The 20,298-nt window shown below is 43.4% G+C and overlaps 1 protein-coding gene across 2 annotated transcripts in view; it reads right to left on the reverse strand.

Annotated features, from left to right (window-relative positions):
- Window positions 1-17,683, reverse strand: part of nrbp1 (nuclear receptor binding protein 1) — a 57,329-nt gene extending 39,646 nt beyond the window's left edge. For both annotated transcript variants that reach the window (XM_007908558.2, XM_042333460.1), the window contains exon 1: window positions 17,512-17,683. In XM_007908558.2, the coding sequence (XP_007906749.2) occupies window positions 17,512-17,622 (111 nt within the window). In that variant the 5' untranslated portion in view covers window positions 17,623-17,683. The remainder of the gene's footprint in view (window positions 1-17,511) is intronic.
- Between the last annotated feature and the right edge of the window lie 2,615 nt (window positions 17,684-20,298).

Consider the following 20,298-nt stretch of genomic DNA (forward strand, 5'->3'; position numbering starts at 1 on the left):
CACTTCAGAGGCCAATGTGGCAAAAATGATGCACCAATAAACCCTGTTCTACTGCAATACTTCCCAGTTGCCTCTGGGAAGGGAAGATAAAAGAACGCAATGAAACGCCAGTGCTCATCATTTTGAATGAATTATCTGATACAAGATCATGTTTGCGGAATCACATACATTAATCCACATCCAAATAAAATTGGTCACTCAATCCATAATAATAATCCTTGCATTTGATAGTGTCTTGTCATGTCTTCTGAAATATCTCGAAGTGCTTCACAGAAAATACTGTAACGTGAATTGACTGTACATTTTGTGGGCGAAACGCAGTAGCCAATTGCGCACAGCAATGTTCCACAAACAGTCATAGATTGCCGAGGTCACTTCACTTGAGAGGTGAGTGCTTTAATCAATGATACAGGGCTCCAAAATAATAATAATCCTTGCATTTGATATAGCGCTTTTCATGTCTTCTAGACATCCCAAAGTGCTTCACAGAACACACTGTAAAGTGAATTGACTGTATATTTGTGGGCGAACGCGGCAGCCAATTGCGCACAGCAATGTCCCACAAACAGTCGTAGATTGAAAATGACCAATTTATTATTGTTTTTGGTTTTGGAGGATTATTATTAGGCTCTGTGTGGAGTAAGGAAACTTGCCCAAGGTTTCGCCCTCTGCCTGGAATTGAACTCAGGTCTCTCACTTGCAAAGCGAGTGCTCTAACCACTGAGCTACAGGACATAGCTGTTTGTAGGACACTACTCTGAGCAAATTGGCTGCCACCCACAAAACACAGTTACCACTTTACAGTGAAAATGCTTTGAGACATCTTGACAACGTGATAAGGCACTATACCAAATGTAAGGATTATTTATGCCCATTCCCTTGCTTTCACGTACCCCTCTGAATATCTCTCTTTCAGTTATTCACCTTTTGAAAGCTAATACGGATTCTGCCTCAATTACAGTTCTAGGTTTCACATCCAAATAACTGGAATTCTCTCAACTTTTCCCTCTGTTCTTTGGGTAATTACCTTTAATCTGGTAATTATTATTCATTCTGTGCCAGACCCAGAATGCAATCAAGTTCTAACATTTCCAAAGGTCCCAACCACCAAGCAAACATCAGCAGATATTCTGTGGCCCACTTTACAAACTTCTGCTGCATAGTGGGTTACTTTTAAGTTCCAATACATTCCACAAAAGCAGTCCTAGATCTGTAAATAACAAGCATCAGCATATTTGCCAACAACACTTCAAGATAAGTGCTCTATTCACTGGGCAATACCTTAGATCTAATGGGACACATCTGGGTTAATTTACTCAACGATTGCATACAACACTCCCAATATAGAAACAGCCACTTAGCCCAAATAATCAGTGGTAATGTTTATTCGCCATGAAGCCCAACCCCTCCGAATCCCAGGAAGTTATGTGATAAAGTCGTCTCAATTATTCCGATGCAATATGGCTCCTCCTGGGCTATCCATTTCTAAATCAGTTGTTTATTGCTCATGAATGAAACTGAAGATGGTATTGTAAAACAAATTCAGATGATTTTGAAGGATCAAATGTTGGATGTGAAGTTGGTTCCGTATCGATTCTCTTTATGGATTTTAAAGATTCCTTTATATCGGTTAATATTTTGACTCGGAAATTAATCAAATGAATTTTATCAAAAATATTGCTTTATTAAAAAAATGATACGATTAAAAAAGGGCCATCAAATGTCACAAATAAAATTGGTCACTCATTCCATGGCTAGCTGTGGGTCACTGCTGCATGCAAACTGGTTGCTGCAGTTCGACCACAAAACATAAATCAATCCACTTTACAGTATATCTTGTGAAGCACTTTGAGACGTCTCAACATAATAGACGTTATATCAAATGCAAGGATTATTTTTATATAATAATCCTTGCATTTGATATTGTGCCTTATCACCTATTCAAGATATCTCAAAGCACTTCATAGAATATACTGTAAAGTTAATTGACTTCATATTTTGTGGGCAAAACACAGCAGCCAATTGCTCTGCCCACAAACAGTCGTAGATTGAGTGACCAATTTTTTTTAAAAAGGGAATTTTTACCCCCGTAAAAGTGATTCACCAATCAACTAACAACCAGGTTCCTACTTACTGCAAGGTGAACAGAGGCTTTCGGAGTAGGGAAACTTGCCCAAAGTTTTGCCCTGCCCGGGAATCGAACCCATGTCATCTTGCTTGCGAGGCGACTGCTCTAACCACTTAGCTTTAGGACTCAACATTTTGCTGGTATTATTACAAGAGTATACAAACTACAATTGGAAATTGTTAACTATGGGTCTGAACAATTCTCAAACATGAAACTATTACAGGAAAGTACAGGACCAAGTGGCACTTTGCTTCATTACTTTGATGAGATATTTGGTTGAGATCCAATCTTAATTACACACAGTGATGATGATTCTATATAATTCTAACAGTCCATTCAGCCCAATCAGTCCATGCAAGTGTTTACAATCTCCCTCCCCAACCTCTTCAATTATGCATGCATCAAGATTAGAATAATCCTTACATTAGATATAACACCTTATGTTGTCGGTAGCATTTGTTGATATACTGGAATGCCATATTCAAAGTCCCAGATGTGGGACTTGATTCCACAATCTACTGACTCAGAGTTAAGAGAACTACTGAGTGAGTCACACTGACATCTAAAGATCCACATTGTACACCTAAATTCTGGATCAAATATTGGTCCAGAACATATAATCAACAACTTGCAACTTTCGATTGCACCTTTCAAAGGAAAACGTCTCAAAATGCTTTGAGCACTCCAGGACGCTACTCTACATGAAAGGCACTATTTAAGCGCTTGTTTCAAAGAGAAAGAGAATATGGGAGCTTGAATGGGTGGTGGGGGGGGGGGGGGGGGGGAGTAAAGGAAAGGTGAGAAGGGAGATAACCAAAGGTACAATAAAAAAAACTGGGTGTTTAAATCGGTTTGAAAGTGGAGAGGGAGGATGCAAAATGGAGGGAATTGGGGAGAGTTCCAGAGAATGGGGGCTGAAAGCTCACCGACTGGTACCAGAAAGGAAAGCATGGAAAATTAGACATTTGAGCTGTCTAGTCAGGGTCCTTGTTCTGTCAGAGCTGCCCATGTGACTTTCCTTAAACCTTCTTGCATGCCCTTTTTACCCTCCACACGGGCACCTCTCCAAAAACAAACAGTCTGAATGGGTAAAAAAAGGAAAAGCCAACAACAACTGCATCAAGTGCCAAGATAAATGTAGACATAGCGTAATAGCAAGAGGCATACAAGGCTTGTTTGTGTATAGCACGATTTGTTCATTTTATGTGAGACATTCAGAAAATGGGGACTAATTTGCAAATGCTTTTGTAAACAGCAGACCCTCTACAGAGGTTAGACTCTGATCGAGTGCCAACCTTCACCCCAGTATCAGACATAGCATTGAAAGAACAGGAGAATGGCATAATAGTTGGCTCCGGTGAGTTTGCACCAGCAGACACAGCGAGCCATAACATCTGTGCTGTAAACGTTAGCATTTATTTCAACAAGGCACTGAAAGTGAAGTGACCAATAATTTTATTTTTGGTGAATTTGGAAGATGGAGAAATACTGCCCAGGTCTTCTTCTAAAAAGCTCTATGGCCTCTTTAACATAATAATAATAATCCTTGCATTTGATAAAGCGCTTTACTTATCAAGTCTTCGAGACATCTCAAAACGCTTCACAGAATATACTGTGAAGTGAACCGACTGTGATTTTGGGGGCAAAACGTAACAGCCAATTGCAGTGGCCCACAGTTGTTTAATCCACAACAAATTATTATTTTGTTTCAATTTTTTTTGAAGGGATTATTATCCCCCAGAAAGCGATCCACCAATTGATCGAAGTCCCACTTACTGCTTGGAAAACAGGCGTGTGGAGTAAGGAAACATGCTTTACATTTTATCCTAACTGGGAATCAAACCCAGGTCTTCTCACTTCCGAACTGAGTCCTCTAACCAATACGCTCCAGGACTCCACATCCATCTGAACTACCAAAGCTGAATGGACATTAGTTAATAAATCATCTGAATGCTGACATTTTGCACAATGTACCAATCCCTCAGTGTTGCTGTCAGAACCTGTAACCTTCTGACTCAGAGGTTAAAGTGCAATCAACTGAGCCTAACTGACAAACTGTTAACAGAACCTGGAAACTCAGCGAAGCATTGGGTATTGTAAAACATGGCAATCAACCTGACAGACTATTATTAATAATAATAATCCTTGCATTTGATATAGCGCTTTTCACGTCGGGAGGACGTCCCAAAGCGCTTCACAGAATACACTGTAAAGTGAATTGACTGTATATTTGTGGGCGAACGCGGCAGCCAATTGCGCACAGAAATGTCCCACAAACAGTCGTAGATTGAAAACGACCAATTTATTATTGTTTTGTAGGGATTATTATTGGGCTCTGTGTGGAGTAAGGAAACTTGCCCAAGGTTTGGCCCTGACCTGCCTGGGATTGAACTCAGGTCTCTCACTTGCAAAGCGAGTGCTCTAACCACTGAGCTACAGGACTCCGTCTTAAGAACTATTAAGAACTATTAAGCGCTCTGAGACGCCGTCTGGTGTGGAGGGCGCTATATAAATCCAAGTTGTTGTTGTTTAACGGTCAGCAGCAATGTTTAATAGCTGATGGCTTTGCTTTTGAAATCATCGCATACAATAAGAACACAATCATAGGCCACACTATCTGGAGTGCCTCACTTTTGGAAATCCTGTAAAACAGAAAAATCGCCCGCGAGGTTTCAAATTTATTACAATATAGAAATGGGAACTGTATCATATATCCATGACCTATGATCTAGATTGCTTCGGCAAAGGATTTTCCAGAGATGGCCATATATAGAGTACAGCACAGAAAAATGGCACAGCCAAAACCCACAGCTGATCTTAAACCAAACCTTCATTCTAAACAACCTTCCAATGCCTGGTAATGCCCAATAAAAAAATTCGAAAAAGGTTGCAGTTCAGAATTGTAGAAAGATTGTTTCTTAGAAATGTCAGTTATTACTCAACACTCTGAAATTCAGGCTTTGTTTTCTATAAAACTGGAGGTTTGTTCCGCTATCCACCCCTGGCAAGGGAAATGCCAAACATACCACGTCCGCAGTTCACAGAGGGTACAAATCAGCACTGAATGATCAGTTCCCCTTCCCCCACAGGGAGACATGCACTGACAAGCAATCCCCTGACTGCATTCCTGCACTGACTTCATTCTGACCCAATGACCCAGTTACCAATGCCACTCCCGAGAAACCTATGCGGCAATAAATTTAGCTGAACAAGAAGCTAAAGCAGTCAATGGATTACCGTGCGTTCTGGAAAGCGGGAGTATTCATCGCCTCATTCTGCTGTAATTGACTCCACTTTATTATTTTCTAAAAAACCTTTGCTTTCAACTTCCTAAGCAATTTACAAAGCAATCCTTCCAGCTCTGACCAGGAGTGATGCAGGCAATCTGCTCCCAGGAAGTGTTAATGTCATTGTAATTTTTCTGCTTACCCAGAGAAAGCAGGGTATCCAATCTGCTCTTTCTCCTATGGGAGAAATTATGAAGAGACCCAACTCCCAACTACTTTGGAGCACAGCAAATTGCAATAATAATAAACCTTGCATTTGATATAGCGCCTTATCACATCTTCGAGGCATCTCAAAGCGCGTCACAGAATATACTGTAAAGTGAACTGACTGTATATTTTGTGGGCGAAACACAGCAGCCAATTGCGCACAGCAGTGTCACACAAACAGTCGTGGATTGACTGACCAAATTATTATTATTAATTTTTTGAAGGGCTTATTACCCCCAGAAAAGTGATCTGCCAATCGACCAGCAATTGGGTTCCTATTTGTTGCTGTTAGGCGTGTGGAGTAAGGAAATTTGCTCAACATTTTGCCCTGCCCAGGAATCAAATCCAGATCCTCTCGCTTGAGAGGTGAGTGCTCTAACCACTGAGCTAGAGGACTCCACAATGTACAAATGTGCTGTGCAACCTCCAAAATCAGACTTACCATTGATCAGTTAAATAGCAACTATAAAACTCAATCTACAGGCAATAAACTGTTTTTTTAAATCAGGTTTTCCTTGTTGGCAACTCCACATTCAATACACATTTCTATTTCACATATTCAAATATTTCCATTTACTCATCCAGGGAGAGGTTGACACCAAAAACATTAGTGATGATTTTTGGTCAGCCAGGTGTCTGAGGTGTGCAGAAAAACACTACCGCGCTCAAGAATATCCAAACCAGACAGTTCCACATGTTTATGCCACTTATAAATGGAAATATCCCTGTATCTGAAATAGAACACGCACCCTGCTTACTTAATACCAGAGTATTAGATACAGATTGGCAAGAGCCAAGTCTTGGGAACCCCAGAGTGTACATTGAGGTACTGCTGCAGTTTAACCAGCTGAAACTACCATCGATAGTAGTCTATAGCAAGCTTACACTGCTTATTCAGCTCGAATCACCCTACCCATTAATACAACAACAACCTGCATTTATATAGCACCACTCATACAAGGCAGCTTGTTGAATTCATAGGAGTGGAGTGACTGATTTGCCCCTCCAATAATTTGAAGACTGATTTTGAAGTCTTTAGTGAAATTATTTCTTGTAGGGGAGAAAAGCTCCCAAACTAAAATTCATTAACATTCATAAGCACCAACAACAACAACAAAATTACATTTGTATAGCCCCTTCCATGTCAGGAGGACGTCCCAAGGCGCTGGAGTCAGAGTTTCAGACCCGAGCTGGGAGTCGGGATTGGGGTGGGAGGGCGGGAGCAGGGTGATCAAAAACACCGTCGAAGAGGAGGGTCTTGAGATGGGACTTAAAGGAGGAGGCAAGGGAGAGGGTAAAGCAGAGGGACTGCGGAATGGAGTTCTAGAGTGTGGGAGCAGAGAGGCTGAAGGCCCGCCCTTCAATGGTGGAGCGGGCGAGGTGGGGGACGTGAAGCAGGCGGATCTTGAACTGTATCCTCTGTGTGGTGGGAAGCCAGTGGATGGGGGTTGATATGGTTACAGAGCCGGTGCAGGAGAGGACACGGGCTGCAGAGTTCTGGGTGATCTGCATTTGTGAAGGCGCTGACGGCAGCCAATCAGGAGAGCCTCGGTCTTGATGTCAACTGAAGAAAGTTAGGTCTCATCCACGACTATTCACAGTAATTCAGCAGTTTTTGAAAAAAAAGGTTTGCTGTGCAAATCTGAACATTTGATTAAAAAGTTGCTAAAATGAGCTTTGGAGATTATTCAACAACAGTTTGGTGTAACTGAAGTTGCTGCTGTTGTGATGAAGGCTGTGCGTGCTGCGTTAACACAACAACAAATTGACTGTCGCATTTCACCCACAAAATAGTCAATTCACTTTACACTGTGCCCTGTGAAGCGCTTTGAGATGTTTCAATGAAGTGAAAAGGCGCTATATCAAGTGCAAGGATTATTATTATTTATATTGACTGCAATATAGCACTAGGTTTTGGATTCAACAGGGGTGGTATGAATAGAGTTAAGTGAAACAGGGAAGCAAGGCTTCAACTGACCATCTCATCGGAAGGACAGCAAGCCTCCCACCACCACCCGCTTTGGCATGTCAACCTGCACTACCAGCTCAAAACGACCCAATGTGATCCAATAGAATGGTTGAATGGGCTGTTGAGGCTGAATGGCCCCTTCTCCTGTTTCCATGTTCCTAATGTGGGCATGAATCAACAACCTCTGATCCAGAGGTGAGAGTGCTGAGCTGAGTGGATTACCAAGTGTCAAGTTTACGGTAATACTGGATTCAAACAGTTCAAGACAAGTTACATTAAACAACGCTGAACCACGATCGTTCTCAATGGTTTAATTTCTTAAAAGGGAATTTTCAGTCCAGTAACTTTAAGGATATCAGTTCTGTCTTATTTGGCAGTCAACAATAATCACTTGGAGGTCAGATAGGACTGAAAACATTCCAATGCCCTTTAGAATTGATAATGTGGGGTGATTTCAAAACTGAAAAGGATATGGAGCTGTGGTAAAAGTTGTGGAGTCCTGTATCTCAGTGGTTTGTAGAGCACTCGCCTTGCAAGCGAGAGACCTGGGTTCGATTCCAGCAGGGCAAAACTTACATTAAGACTCCTTACTCCATAAGCCTGATAATAATCCCTCAAAAAAATAATAAATTGGTAACTTCAAAGCACGACTGTTTGTGGGACACTCTATGCCCCTGGCATAGAGTACAAGAGTCAGGAGGTTATGATTAACCGATATAAACACTAGTTAGGCCTCAGTTAGAATACTGCCCCAGTTCTGGGACCACACTGTAGGAAGGATGTTAAGGCATTGGAATGGGCGCAGAGGAGATTTACGAGGATGGTACCAGGAATGAGGGACCGTGATGATGAGGAAAGGCTGGAGAGGTGAGGATTATTCTCAATGGAGCAGAGAAGGTTACGAGGAGATCTAATAGAGGTCTTCAAAATCATGAGGGGATTTGATAGGTTAGAAAGAGACAAACTATTCCCACTGGTGGGTGTGTCGGTGACTCGAGGTCACAGATTCAAAATAGTCTCTAAAAGAAGCCGAGGGGAGGGGAGAAGAAATGTTTTCACGCAGCGAGTTGTTCGAATCTGGAACGCATTGTCCGAAAGGGCGGTGGAGGCCGATTCCATAACTACTTTTAAAAACGCGGTGGACGGGTATTTGAGGAGGACGGGTGTGCAGGTTATGGGGAAAGGGCTGGGAGTGGGATTGAGCCGCACAGACTCGATGGCCTGAATGGCCTCTTTTTGTACTGTACGATTCTATGATTCTATGACTGCTGTGCGCAATTGGCTGCCGCGTTTCGCCCACAAATATACGGTCAATTCACCTTACAGTACAAACAAACCAAATACTGCAGATGCTGGATCTGAAAACAAAAACAGATTACCAGCGACTTCTGTTTTTGTTTTCATTTTATAGTACATTCTGTGACGTCTAGAAGACGTGAAAAGCGCGATATCAAATGCAAGGATTATGTTTTATTATATCAGGATGTCTGTGATTCTTAAGAAAATATCAGGTCACTGTGTTGCTTATCATTGACCACACTTGCAATTATACTGCCTCGCTATCCATCTCAAGGAAACAATCTTTTTCATCTTGCAACTTTTACGCTATACAAGGAAATTCTTTGTTTGGTTGCATTATTCGTGGAGTCCTGTAGCTCAGTGGTTAGAGCACTCGCTTTGCAAGTGAGAGACCTGAGTTCAATTCCAGGCAGAGGGCGAAACCTCGGGCAAGTTTCCTTACTCCACACAGAGCCTAATAATAACCCTCCAAAACCAAAAACAATAATAAATTGGTCATTTTCAATCTACGACTGTTTGTGGGACATTGCTGTGCACAATTGGCTGCCGCGTTCGCCCACAAATATACAGTCAATTCACTTGACAGTATATTCTGTGAAGCGCTTTGGGACGTCCTCCCGACGTGAAAAGCGCTATATCAAATGCAAGGATTATTATTATTATTCATGCGGAAGGGGGGAGGGGTAGGAGAAAAAAAACCAAAGAGGTTCATTTGAAGAAAGCCCTTTGACCAATTTATCTCACTACATTTGACAGCAATTTCCTGTGAAATGTTCTTGTTAAATAAAGGTGTTATATCAAATGTACAATCTAGTTATTTATAACACACAATGGTAATTTACTGGTAACCTGTTCCAGCCCTTACCCTCTGTATAAAGAAATTAATAATGTATGTCCTGCTGTGGGCAATTGGCTGCCGTATTTCACCCATAAAATATAGTCAATTCAGTTTATATTCTATGAAGCACTTTGAGACGTCTCAAGGACTTGGTAAGGCGCTATATCAAACGCAAAGATTGTCATAATTATTATTAAATAGTATGCATTGGAAGAAATGGAACCTCAGTTTATTGTCTTGAGTCTTCCTCTCTACATGGAAATGTAATAATCAGAAATCTGTGGTGAAATCATGAAAAAAGGGGTTAATTTGGATTATGATTCACACAAGCATGTGGCCCCATTCTTCTCAACGAATCTGGCTTTTTTTTAAAAAAAGGAAAGAGGGAGGATTAGAAAGGATATGTTCAGGCAACTGATTTAGAGGCTTCACTTAGACGATGAGTCAAACAAATTCCATAAAAGGAACGCAAATCCCTGGTCGGGAATGCATGGGATTTCACAATTTTACATAAAGCATTCCTGACATTCCCAGGAGAGAACAGCTCTTTTCTTAAGCAAGTGAAGTTCACACCATGAGGTACTGAGGGACACATGCACTTCCCTACCACCCAGGAGACGACTCCCAAATAACTCTTCCCGAATGGAAACAATGCCTTCCAATACTGGACTTTGTTTGTTAAAAACACACTAATAAAGCTTTACTGTGAATCCTTGATAGGCACAGTCACATTTTTCAATGTCGTCTCAATATACCCATGTACTTGGATTAAAACGCATCTGTTTTTAATACTGACAGAAAAGATTTCTGCTAAGATTAAACAGCAAGAGGAGGGAAGTGGTTGCTCTTATGACACATCTCAAATCTTCTTTAAATATGTTCCGTGAAGCGCCTTGAGACGTCTTGAAGATACGATAAGCTACTGTGTCAAAGGATTATTATAACACAGAAACAATAAAATGTACTGTATATTTATATAGTTTTTTTGCCGTCCAAATCCAGTTGAATGTGCTTAGCATCAGAATGCGCCGGGTGGGGGGTGCTGTGGAGTCCTGTAGCTCAGTGGTTAGAGCACTCGCTTTGCAAACGAGAGACCTGGGTTCGATTCCGGCAGGGTAAAACCTTGGGCAAGTTTCCTCACTCCACACGCTTGACAATAATCCCTCAAGAAAAAATAAAATAATAAATTGGTCACTTCAATCCACGACTGTTTGTGGGACGCTGCTGTGCACAATTGGCTGTCGTATTTTGCCCACAAATGTATAGTCAATTCACTTTGCAGTCTATTCTGTGAAGCGCTTTGAGACGTCTAGAAGACGTGAAAAGCGCTATATCAAACGCAAGGATTATTATTATTATTATGTAAGAATCAAATTGGACTCATTGGCAGGACTTGGAGTAGCAGACCAGTCACTGGGAGGAGGAATTCTTACCACTCAGCCCCTGCTATCCCTGCAAGCCAAAGCCCTAATGGGCTAGTCCTAGTTGAACACGAAGTGGGAAGCTTGCCAGACAGCGCTCTCAATGACACGCTATGTGGTAGTAGCTGGTTAAGACTCCAGCGGGACCCCAAATCACACTCTGGGTCCACAAGCCTTTGCTATCGCCAATCTGCGCCTACTTCTCTCCAGAATTATGTTAGCAGGATGTGTCCCTGCAAGGAGAGTGTGCACAACCCATACCAGATATGTGGTCATTGCCATATGTAGGTGGGATACACATTGTGTGTAGAATTCAACGCCTGGTGTGGTTATTCTGGAGCATTGGTTGGATTTCCACACGTCAGACAGACACCCAGTTGACCAAAAATACGAAATGCCTCCTGGTGTCTGTCCTGAAATTCCCTCCATGTACCAGCTGGCTTGGTGTATATCTGAAAACACTGTTCTGGGTTTACTCTCCCTGCCGCCCGCAAGTTCTTTTAAAAGTAATTGTTATACAACGTAACTGGTTGAGAACAAATGTAGCTTATCTAAAAATACAAGATGTCTTGGCTTTGACCTAAAGTCTTTGCAGTTGAAGGTCTTGCTGGAATGCTTATCCTCAGCAATTTCACAAAACCTTTCTTGAATTAGAAGGGAGTCTGTACCAATTTGTCCTGACCAAGGCACGGCTTTTTTTTGCCACGTCAGTAATTAGTTCATCAAAAAAAAAAACTCTATATGCTGTGTGGCCAACCAATAAACAGGTAGTTTGAGATATTAGTGCACAAAGATGTGATATTAGCACGTACGCTGACCAAAACACATTGGACAAATTGATTAAGCAGACATCTGACAGTGAGTTGCTCAACTTGATTAAATAAGGCATGTCAAGCGGAAACTGAATAACAGAACCCATTCCCCCCACCACCACCCCCTCAGCTGAAGGGGTAACAGCACCTCACAGAATTGTACAGAAGGGGCAGATTTCACTCCTGGATAATGTTGAATTAGCTGAACTCCACTGCTCCAACTGAGATCAGCCAATTAATTCCCCATAAGGCAGGGGTGAAATCTGCCCCTTCTGTACATTCCTATGAGGTGCTGTTACCCCTCAGCTGGGGTGGGGGGGGGTTTCTGTTGATTCAGTTTCTGCTAGTCGTGCCTGCAGAAAAGTAAAGATTTTATTAAACAACTTTATGGTTCAACAACACTCTGTTGTAGAATCAACAGAATAATAAACATCAGTGATAGTGATGAGATTCCCCCTCAAGCCGCTGCACAGCATTTTCTCCAACAAAACAGGCCAGTGTAACTTTCACTGCCCTGTGCTGAGAAGGATATTTATGCAGTGGAGAGTCTGTAATGGTGCCGAGCAATCAAATCCCATTCCACAGCTCTTTCCCCCTTGTGACTGTGCTGGGACGCCAGTGGAGCCATTTTGTCTAATCCCATTTCCAGCTGTTTCCCAACCCACTCGAGTTACAAACCTCATCACCTCATCAGCTCTTCCCTCTAGGAGTGCTCTCCTCAACATCTCAATGGCCCAATTACCCCTTTATCTCAGTACAACCTTCATAAAATAATCCAGGTGCAACCAAAACAACTAATTTGGCAATATAGCCCAGTTATTTATTTCTGCCATACAAGGTGAGTGATGAATTACCTAACACTACAGGTCTCTTTCAACATCGCCTTGTCATGCCTGTCATATACAAATAAAAATCTGTGCCAGGAGGCAAAAGGGAGTGGAGTTCGCAATGAGAAAAGGTTTTATGTAATCTGCGGAAGAACCGGTCCTAATAGGTAACACATCCTCCTCGCGTTGTGTAAACAGTAATTGCCAATTGGGAGTATTGTCCAAATGGTTCCAAAAAAAACCATAGTCAGTAATTGTGTAATCATCCTTCAGATGAAATGTTAACCTGAGTCTGGTGGAAAAGAGAAGGAAGTTCACACTTCAGCATAGGTATCGGAATATCAGCACACACCATGGTGACCTTTCCTCATGTCCACTCGCCTCAGCTAATTCAATTAAATCCAGGGGATAATTAGGGAACTTCTTGGCCAATGTGAGAGACACAGTGTGCGGTACATTTATCCACTGAGCATTGAGGTGCAAAAAGAGGAAGGATCCCAAAAGGGGAACATCGTTCAGCAGGCAAAGCTACAGAATTCAGAGAATAGGCACTTTCACAAAGATAATGGTGAATGATAATACTGATCGCACAACAGTTGTGCTTAGCCAGGCCCAATCAAACTAGGTAGTAAATACAGTGTTTTGATGTCCAATCATACGGTGTGGTGTGTACAAGAGGGAAAGGGAACAGATGTAACTTCTATAGCAACTACATTTGATCGGGAAAAATGCAGGCCCAGTGTAAGGATAATCTTGAGAAGCAATTGAAAAGTAAGCACCAAAAGGAAGGGAGCTAAAACTAGGTACTCAATCCCTTTACACTTCCATATCATCAGGAGCAAACGTCCTGTCCTCCCTTTAGATTCATAATCATTGTGTTGCAAGAATTTCCCAAGTATAAGAAATGATGAAACTGTAAATTGAGAATGAGCCTGGATCAAATACAAAATTCTCATAAAGGGAATTTAGCGTTCAGCCCACTGCATGGGGGGGTTGTCGAATGGCTCAGTGACAAGGTCATTGCTCCACCTTCATCAATTAGAATAAATGTTTAGATTTCCAGCTGGTCTCCAGATGCAGATTCATTTACAATTCAGTTTTTACTTGCGAAACAAAACGCTCAACAACTAAATACATCTGGCATTATCAGAACAAATCACAAAAGAAAATCTGGTCGAGGATGAACCTATCAGACTTCTCCTTCGCTGAGAAAGAAAATCATGGGAGATGGTAGATCGACCCACACAAACTAATAAGAGTGGTTTGAAAAACAGAAGTCTGATTAAACTTTAATCGACAAATCTCCTGGTTACACATCAAAGAATATTTGGGGGAAGACATCAAGTAAAAAAATCCTTTCAAACCATAAGAGAAAGGGGTGATCAATGTGCCCTCTGTCAAGGCAAGCTCCTGATTTTCGCAAAGTGGCGTATTTAATCCTGATCAACAGACAGTTACTAACATTCAAAAGATCTATGATCCACAAGTACTATGTTTAAGAAAGATGCATTGTACTCAGGAACTAATCTAATTTTCCATAATTATATTAGATTTGTCAGATGGAAATTTAAAAACAATCTGGAACCTAGCACCAAAACAGCATGACCCCTGGATTGTTTTAAAGAAAATGTAAGAAATCACTTTAAGATCTATGGAATTAGGGCACCACTGTTCATTTGAAACGTGTTCGAAAACAAAATAAACCTACAAAGAAACAAACATTTCAGTATAGGAGGTCACGATCCTATCTGTTCCATTACTTTCTTTTTTCACAAAACAAGACTACAATTTACAATAAATCCTGTGAAGCATTGAAGCACGTCCTCCCAACATGTAAATTGATATATCAAATGCAAGGATTATTTTTCACTTAATCTTTCCATCCCTTTCCACATATCTCTTATGCCACAGAATCACACAGCAGTTCACATAGCTCCATCACAAATTGCACATAATGAAGCTTACTACCCTACCCCTTCTACTAAAAAGGTTATACAAAAATAAATCTGCCACATATACAAACATCAGACTTATGTGCATTTTTTGACAATGTTACAATACAGTTTGCATCTACTGTTTATAGTGCCTTTCAGGTTAGGAGGACACCTCAAAGCGTTTAAATGTTAAACATACTGTAATTAATGTTGTTGGTCTGGCAATTCAAATTGTAACACTGCCTTGTGTAGACTTGTCTGTATTTATACTTCAGACGGTGCAATTATCTATGAGTTTGTCTCTCGTCTCCCCCACCCTCAAACAAATGAAGTCCAAGTGCAAGTAATCCTTTTCTGAAATGTGTCTGCAATACTTCCAATATATTGCACTTTTTGACAAATGACTGGCTGATTAACCGAAACAGCTGTAAACAAGAGATAGAGTTTCCATGGACTCAAAACATGGCCAAAGTGACAAACAACAGCATTTTCACACAAAACCAGAGCGTATAACAGCATATGAGGCTAAACAGGCCAAGGAGTTTAACCAACTAAATTCTAGTTATATGATAGATCAACAGCATTCATAGCTTTACAGAGTGCATTGTACCCACTCTCCCACACTTTAAACATTTTTTTCCCTTGCAAAACCCCAAAATAAAATTAAAGAGACTTTATCCAAACNTTTTTTTAGATCTACCTCGTCTGTCACAAGTTAAACATGATTTGATAGCTAACTTTTCCTTCTCCCTACCGGAGTCACTGCAAAGCCATGCTTCTTCCTCCGTTATACACCATTTCAAGAGATGACAGATCGATGAATAAGTTAAAACAGAATTTAATTTTGTTCTCTCACAACCAAAATAAAATGAAAGGAACATGAGCCAAACCTAGCGCACAGTGTAATGCTTGATAATAATCCTTGCATTTTGAGATAGCACCTTATCACGTCTTCAAAACTCAAAGTGCTTCACAGAATATACTGTATAATGAATTGACTGTACATATAATGGGTGAAACACAGCAGCCAACTTCGCAAAGCAGTGTCCCCAAACAGTTGTGGATTGAGTGACCAAATTATTACTTTATTTATTGACCACTGAAAAGGCATCGGCCAGTTGACAACCGCATTCCTATTGTGAATAAACGCTCTTCACTGAATCCCACGATATTTGTATGAAGAAACAGCATCGACTGATGCATCACTGCCCCAAGTCAGTCCAATTTTACCAAGCTAATAATAATCCTTGCATTTAATATAGCACCTTATCACATCTTCTCAAAGCGCTTCACAAAATATACTATAAAGTGAATTGACTACATTTTGTGGGCGAAACTCGGCAGCCAATTGCGCACAGCAGTGTCCCACAAACAGTCATGGGTTGAAGTGACCAATTTATTTATTTTCTTTTACACTATTTTATAGTTATTTTTACTTTCTGAAACCTCCCACCCCTAAATATAATTAAATGGAAACAGTGGAGCATGGTGAAATACTTAGAAACAAAAACAACAGAATTAAATTGATAGAGCGCCTTTCACGTCGGGAAGGCGTCCCAAAGCCCTGAACAAATGCAGAAAGAAATGCATTTTTTTCAAAAAATAGAAACAAACAATTTTACAGTAAATAAACCTACTTGCATCCCACTATCCTAAATAAATCTAAAGAAGCCGTGACTGAAGTAACGACCAGTTAAAACACAATTTTCTCACTTAAACGTAGCCCCCCCTCCCCCGCCCCCACTTCCTGAACAAATTTAAAGGGAAATAGCCACAGGTTGAGTCACAATTAATTGTTAAATGTCAGTCTCACACCCCCTCCCAATAAAAATTGAAGCGGACAATCTCCGAAGAAGCCACAAGTTACACCCAATTTAATATTTAGGATAGTTTCTCAACCCCACGTCCACCAAAGAACCATGAAGGGACGCTGACCAAAACAGCCACATTTAAATACTGGTTCCTCGCACACATAATAATAATAATAATCCTTGCATTTGATATAGTGCTTTTCACGTCGGGAGGACGTCCCAAAGCGCTTCACAGAACACACTGTAAAGTGAATTGACTGTATATTTGTGGGCGAACGCGGCAGCCAATTGCGCACAGCAATGTCCCACAAACAGTCGTAGATTGAAAATGACCAATTTATTATTATTGTTTTTGGTTTTTTTTGGAGGGATTATTATTAGGCTCTGTGTGGAGTAAGGAAACTTGCCCAAGGTTTCACCCCCTGCCTGGAAATACCCATGTCTTCACCCACCCCCTTCTCCCTGAATAAAATCGCAGGGAAGTAAGGAGCAGAGGGCAGTGCTTGTGCGGGAACGTCTCAGCCCACCACCACCCGTCCTTCGGATGAGACGTGAAGTCTCTCCGTCTGTTCGGACAGACGTCAAAAGATCCTACGGCACTATTGGCAAACAGTGTCCTGGCCAACCGTCCGCCAGATAACATTGGTCACTCACACCGGGGCTGCCGCGCGCGGTTGTGGTGCCGCGTTTGCCTACAAAATACTCCAGTCACTCCGCCTCACAGTCAAATCCTGCGAAGCGCTTTGAGAGGTCCTTCTGACGTGAGAAGGCGCCGTTGCCGAACGCGAGGATTCTCCGACAGCAAAGTGCTCATCGCTGCCTTTGACACTGCGCCTCATCAGGGTCGTTGAGACGTCCACAAGCGCTTCCCAGAGTACACCGCGAAGTGTAGTGACTGTGCATTTTGTGGGCGAAAATGAAGGTTATTCATTATTACGATCCCCATCCGCTTACGCACTCATCCACTCACTCACTCACTTCTTCCCTCCGCTTCTGCCAACGGCCGCACGGACTCTCCTCCAGGATCTCGCTCTCATCCTCGCTCTCCTCCTCCTCCTCGTCGTCGTCCACCTCGGCCGCCGCGCTCATGGTCTCGGCCGCTTTCTTCTCCGCCGCCGCCTTCTCCGCAGCCGCCGCCGCCGCCTTCTCCCCTTCTGACATTACCACCTCTTTCTCTCTCTCTCTCTCTCCTCCCCCTCTCTCTCCCCTCCCTCTTCTCTCTCTCTCACTCACTCACTCTCTCCCACGCCCTCCCCGCCCGCCCCCCCTCGGAAGCCCCCAGGCAGATCGGGAGGCGCCTCACCCGCTCCACTCCACCGTTGCTCGAACTCGCCCTCTGTGCGCTGTATATAGTTATATAAATGAGATTCTCCTCAGCCCTCGAGGCTGTGAGTGTCGGAGAAAGGCGGCTTTTCCCTCCTCAGCGCCTGACTAACAAACTAAAATGGCGGCCGAGCGCCCGACGGACTCCATCCATTCGCGCCGCTCCGGCTCCGCCCTCTTCTCCCCCCCTCCCCGCCCGTCAGCGCTCTCGAGGCGTAACCAAGGGCGACGCTGATTGACGGCCGCGCCCACCAATGGCAGCGGGTGCTGACCAGCCGCGGTTGCCTTTGGGGGATGATTGATGTGTCGGGGGGGGCGGGACGTCGTGGTGACACGCGGCCCCCCGACGCTGAGCCGAGGTTGGGGTGATTGACGGGCATTGTGGGGGCGGAGGGGGAGGCGGGGAAACGGGGACAAGCGGCCCAATGGCAATCAGAATTTGCGATGATTGACGGGCGGGCGGCGGGAAGTGGCGTCCAATAGCGATCGTGCGTCGGGGACGATTGACGTTTACATGGGCCACGGGCGACCAACCCGCCCCACCATCTCCCAATGTGGGGGGTTGGGCGGGTTTGGGCAGGTTTCACGCCCAATTGGGCGGGTTTTTGTTGCCCTGTGCGGGTGCCTATTTTTTTTTGTAAATAACATTTACACCTGCGAAATGTTATTGGTTTTTTCCCCCCCCCCCTTTGGAAGAGTTTTTCTTGCAGATTTTCAAAACAACTCCCCCGAATTGGCCACTCCGCTCCCCGTACGAGGCAAAGCTACTTGTGGACTTGTATGATAATAATAATAATAATCCTTGCATTTGATATAGCGCTTTTCACGTCGGGAGGACGTCCCAAAGCGCTTCACAGAACACACTGTAAAGTGAATTGACTGTATATTTGTGGGCGAACGCGGCAGCCAATTGCGCACAGCAATGTCCCACAAACAGTCGTGGATTGAAAATGACCAATTTATTATTGTTTTTTGTTTTGGAGGGATTATTATTAGGCTCTGTGTGGGGTAAGGAAACTTGCCCAAGGTTTCGCCCTCTGCCTGGAATTGAACTCAGGTCTCTCACTTGCAAAGCGAGTGCTCTAACCACTGAGCTACAGGACAACAAAAGTCTTTTAATTCCTGGCAACTCAGGGTAACTGCCAAAGGAACGGTGGCAATGGTACGGATAAATAAGGAGAGCCTCGAAGGAAGCAAGAGAGCGGGCGAGATGGAGGGTCTGTGGGATGGAGTCCCAAAGGGTGGGGGCAGAGGCTGGAGGGACCCTACCCCGCTTGAAGGTCGCTGTATAAATGCAAGTTATTGTTGTTGAAGGCCTGACTGCTAATGATGGGTCAGGCAGAGTGGGGGACACAGAGCAGGCCAGAGCCCGCTGAGCGGAGGGAGCGGGCAGGGCGCCCGACCCGCCCGACCATCGGTGGCCAAGCTTTCAGCCTCTCTGCCCCCACACTCTGGCACTCCATCCCACAGTCCCTGCGCCTCGCTTCCTCCCTTGCCTCCTTCAAGGCCGATCTCAAGACCCTCCTCTTCGACCGTGCCTTCACTCGCCCTCCCACCTCTCTGTCTTCCCTCACCCCTACCCTACCCCCTTCCCCATGCTCAGGTCCTGACCGCTGACTGTTCAGGCTTTGGGACATCCTCCTGACATGAAAGGCCCTCTACAAATGTAATTTTGTTGTTTGTTGTTGTTGGGTAGTGACTATATTTTGTAGGTGAACATGGCAACGAATAGAGCACTGCAATGTTCATGTATAGGTGGTATGCCTTGAATTCCGTCTGGTTTAAATAATCTTAAATATGAGTTAGACCTGGCCGACCAAAACAAAAGTATTAGGCAAATATGGCGGCCAATCTGTGCACAAATTAGATAGCCTAATAGATAGAGTGGTTCTCTCATCAAGTCCTGGGAGAACTTCCTCCAGTTAAATGTTAACAAGACTGAGGCCCTCATGCTTGGTTCCCATCAGCGCCTCCATACCTTGGACACTGATAGCATCACTCTTCACGAATGCCCTCTACACCTTACGGAGCCAATATGGAACCTTGACGTCCTGTTGAACCCTCAACTGTGCTTCATCCCCCACACTCCTGCCATGATCCACTCCGCCTTTCCCCACCTCCACATTGTCCGCTTCTGCCACCTTCTCTCATTACAGGCTGCCGAGACCTTCATCCATGCATTCATCACATTCATGCTCGAGCACGTAAACTCCTTACTTGTCAGCTTCCCCAACTCTTTCTACAGGCTGTAGATCATCCAGAACTCCTTAATGGCCATGTTCCTCCTACCTCTGTGACCTCCTAAATCCCTACCAACTTGTCCTCTCCCTCCAGCGGGCTCTGACCTGCTTCACACCCCCCGCCTTGCCCACCCCACTATTGCCAGGCAGGCCTTCAGCCTCTCTGCTTCCTCCCTTCGGAACTCCATTCCACAATCCCTCC

This window comes from Callorhinchus milii, unplaced genomic scaffold, assembly GCF_018977255.1.
Source record: "Callorhinchus milii isolate IMCB2004 unplaced genomic scaffold, IMCB_Cmil_1.0 Scaffold3, whole genome shotgun sequence".
Taxonomy (NCBI): Eukaryota; Metazoa; Chordata; class Chondrichthyes; order Chimaeriformes; family Callorhinchidae; genus Callorhinchus; species Callorhinchus milii.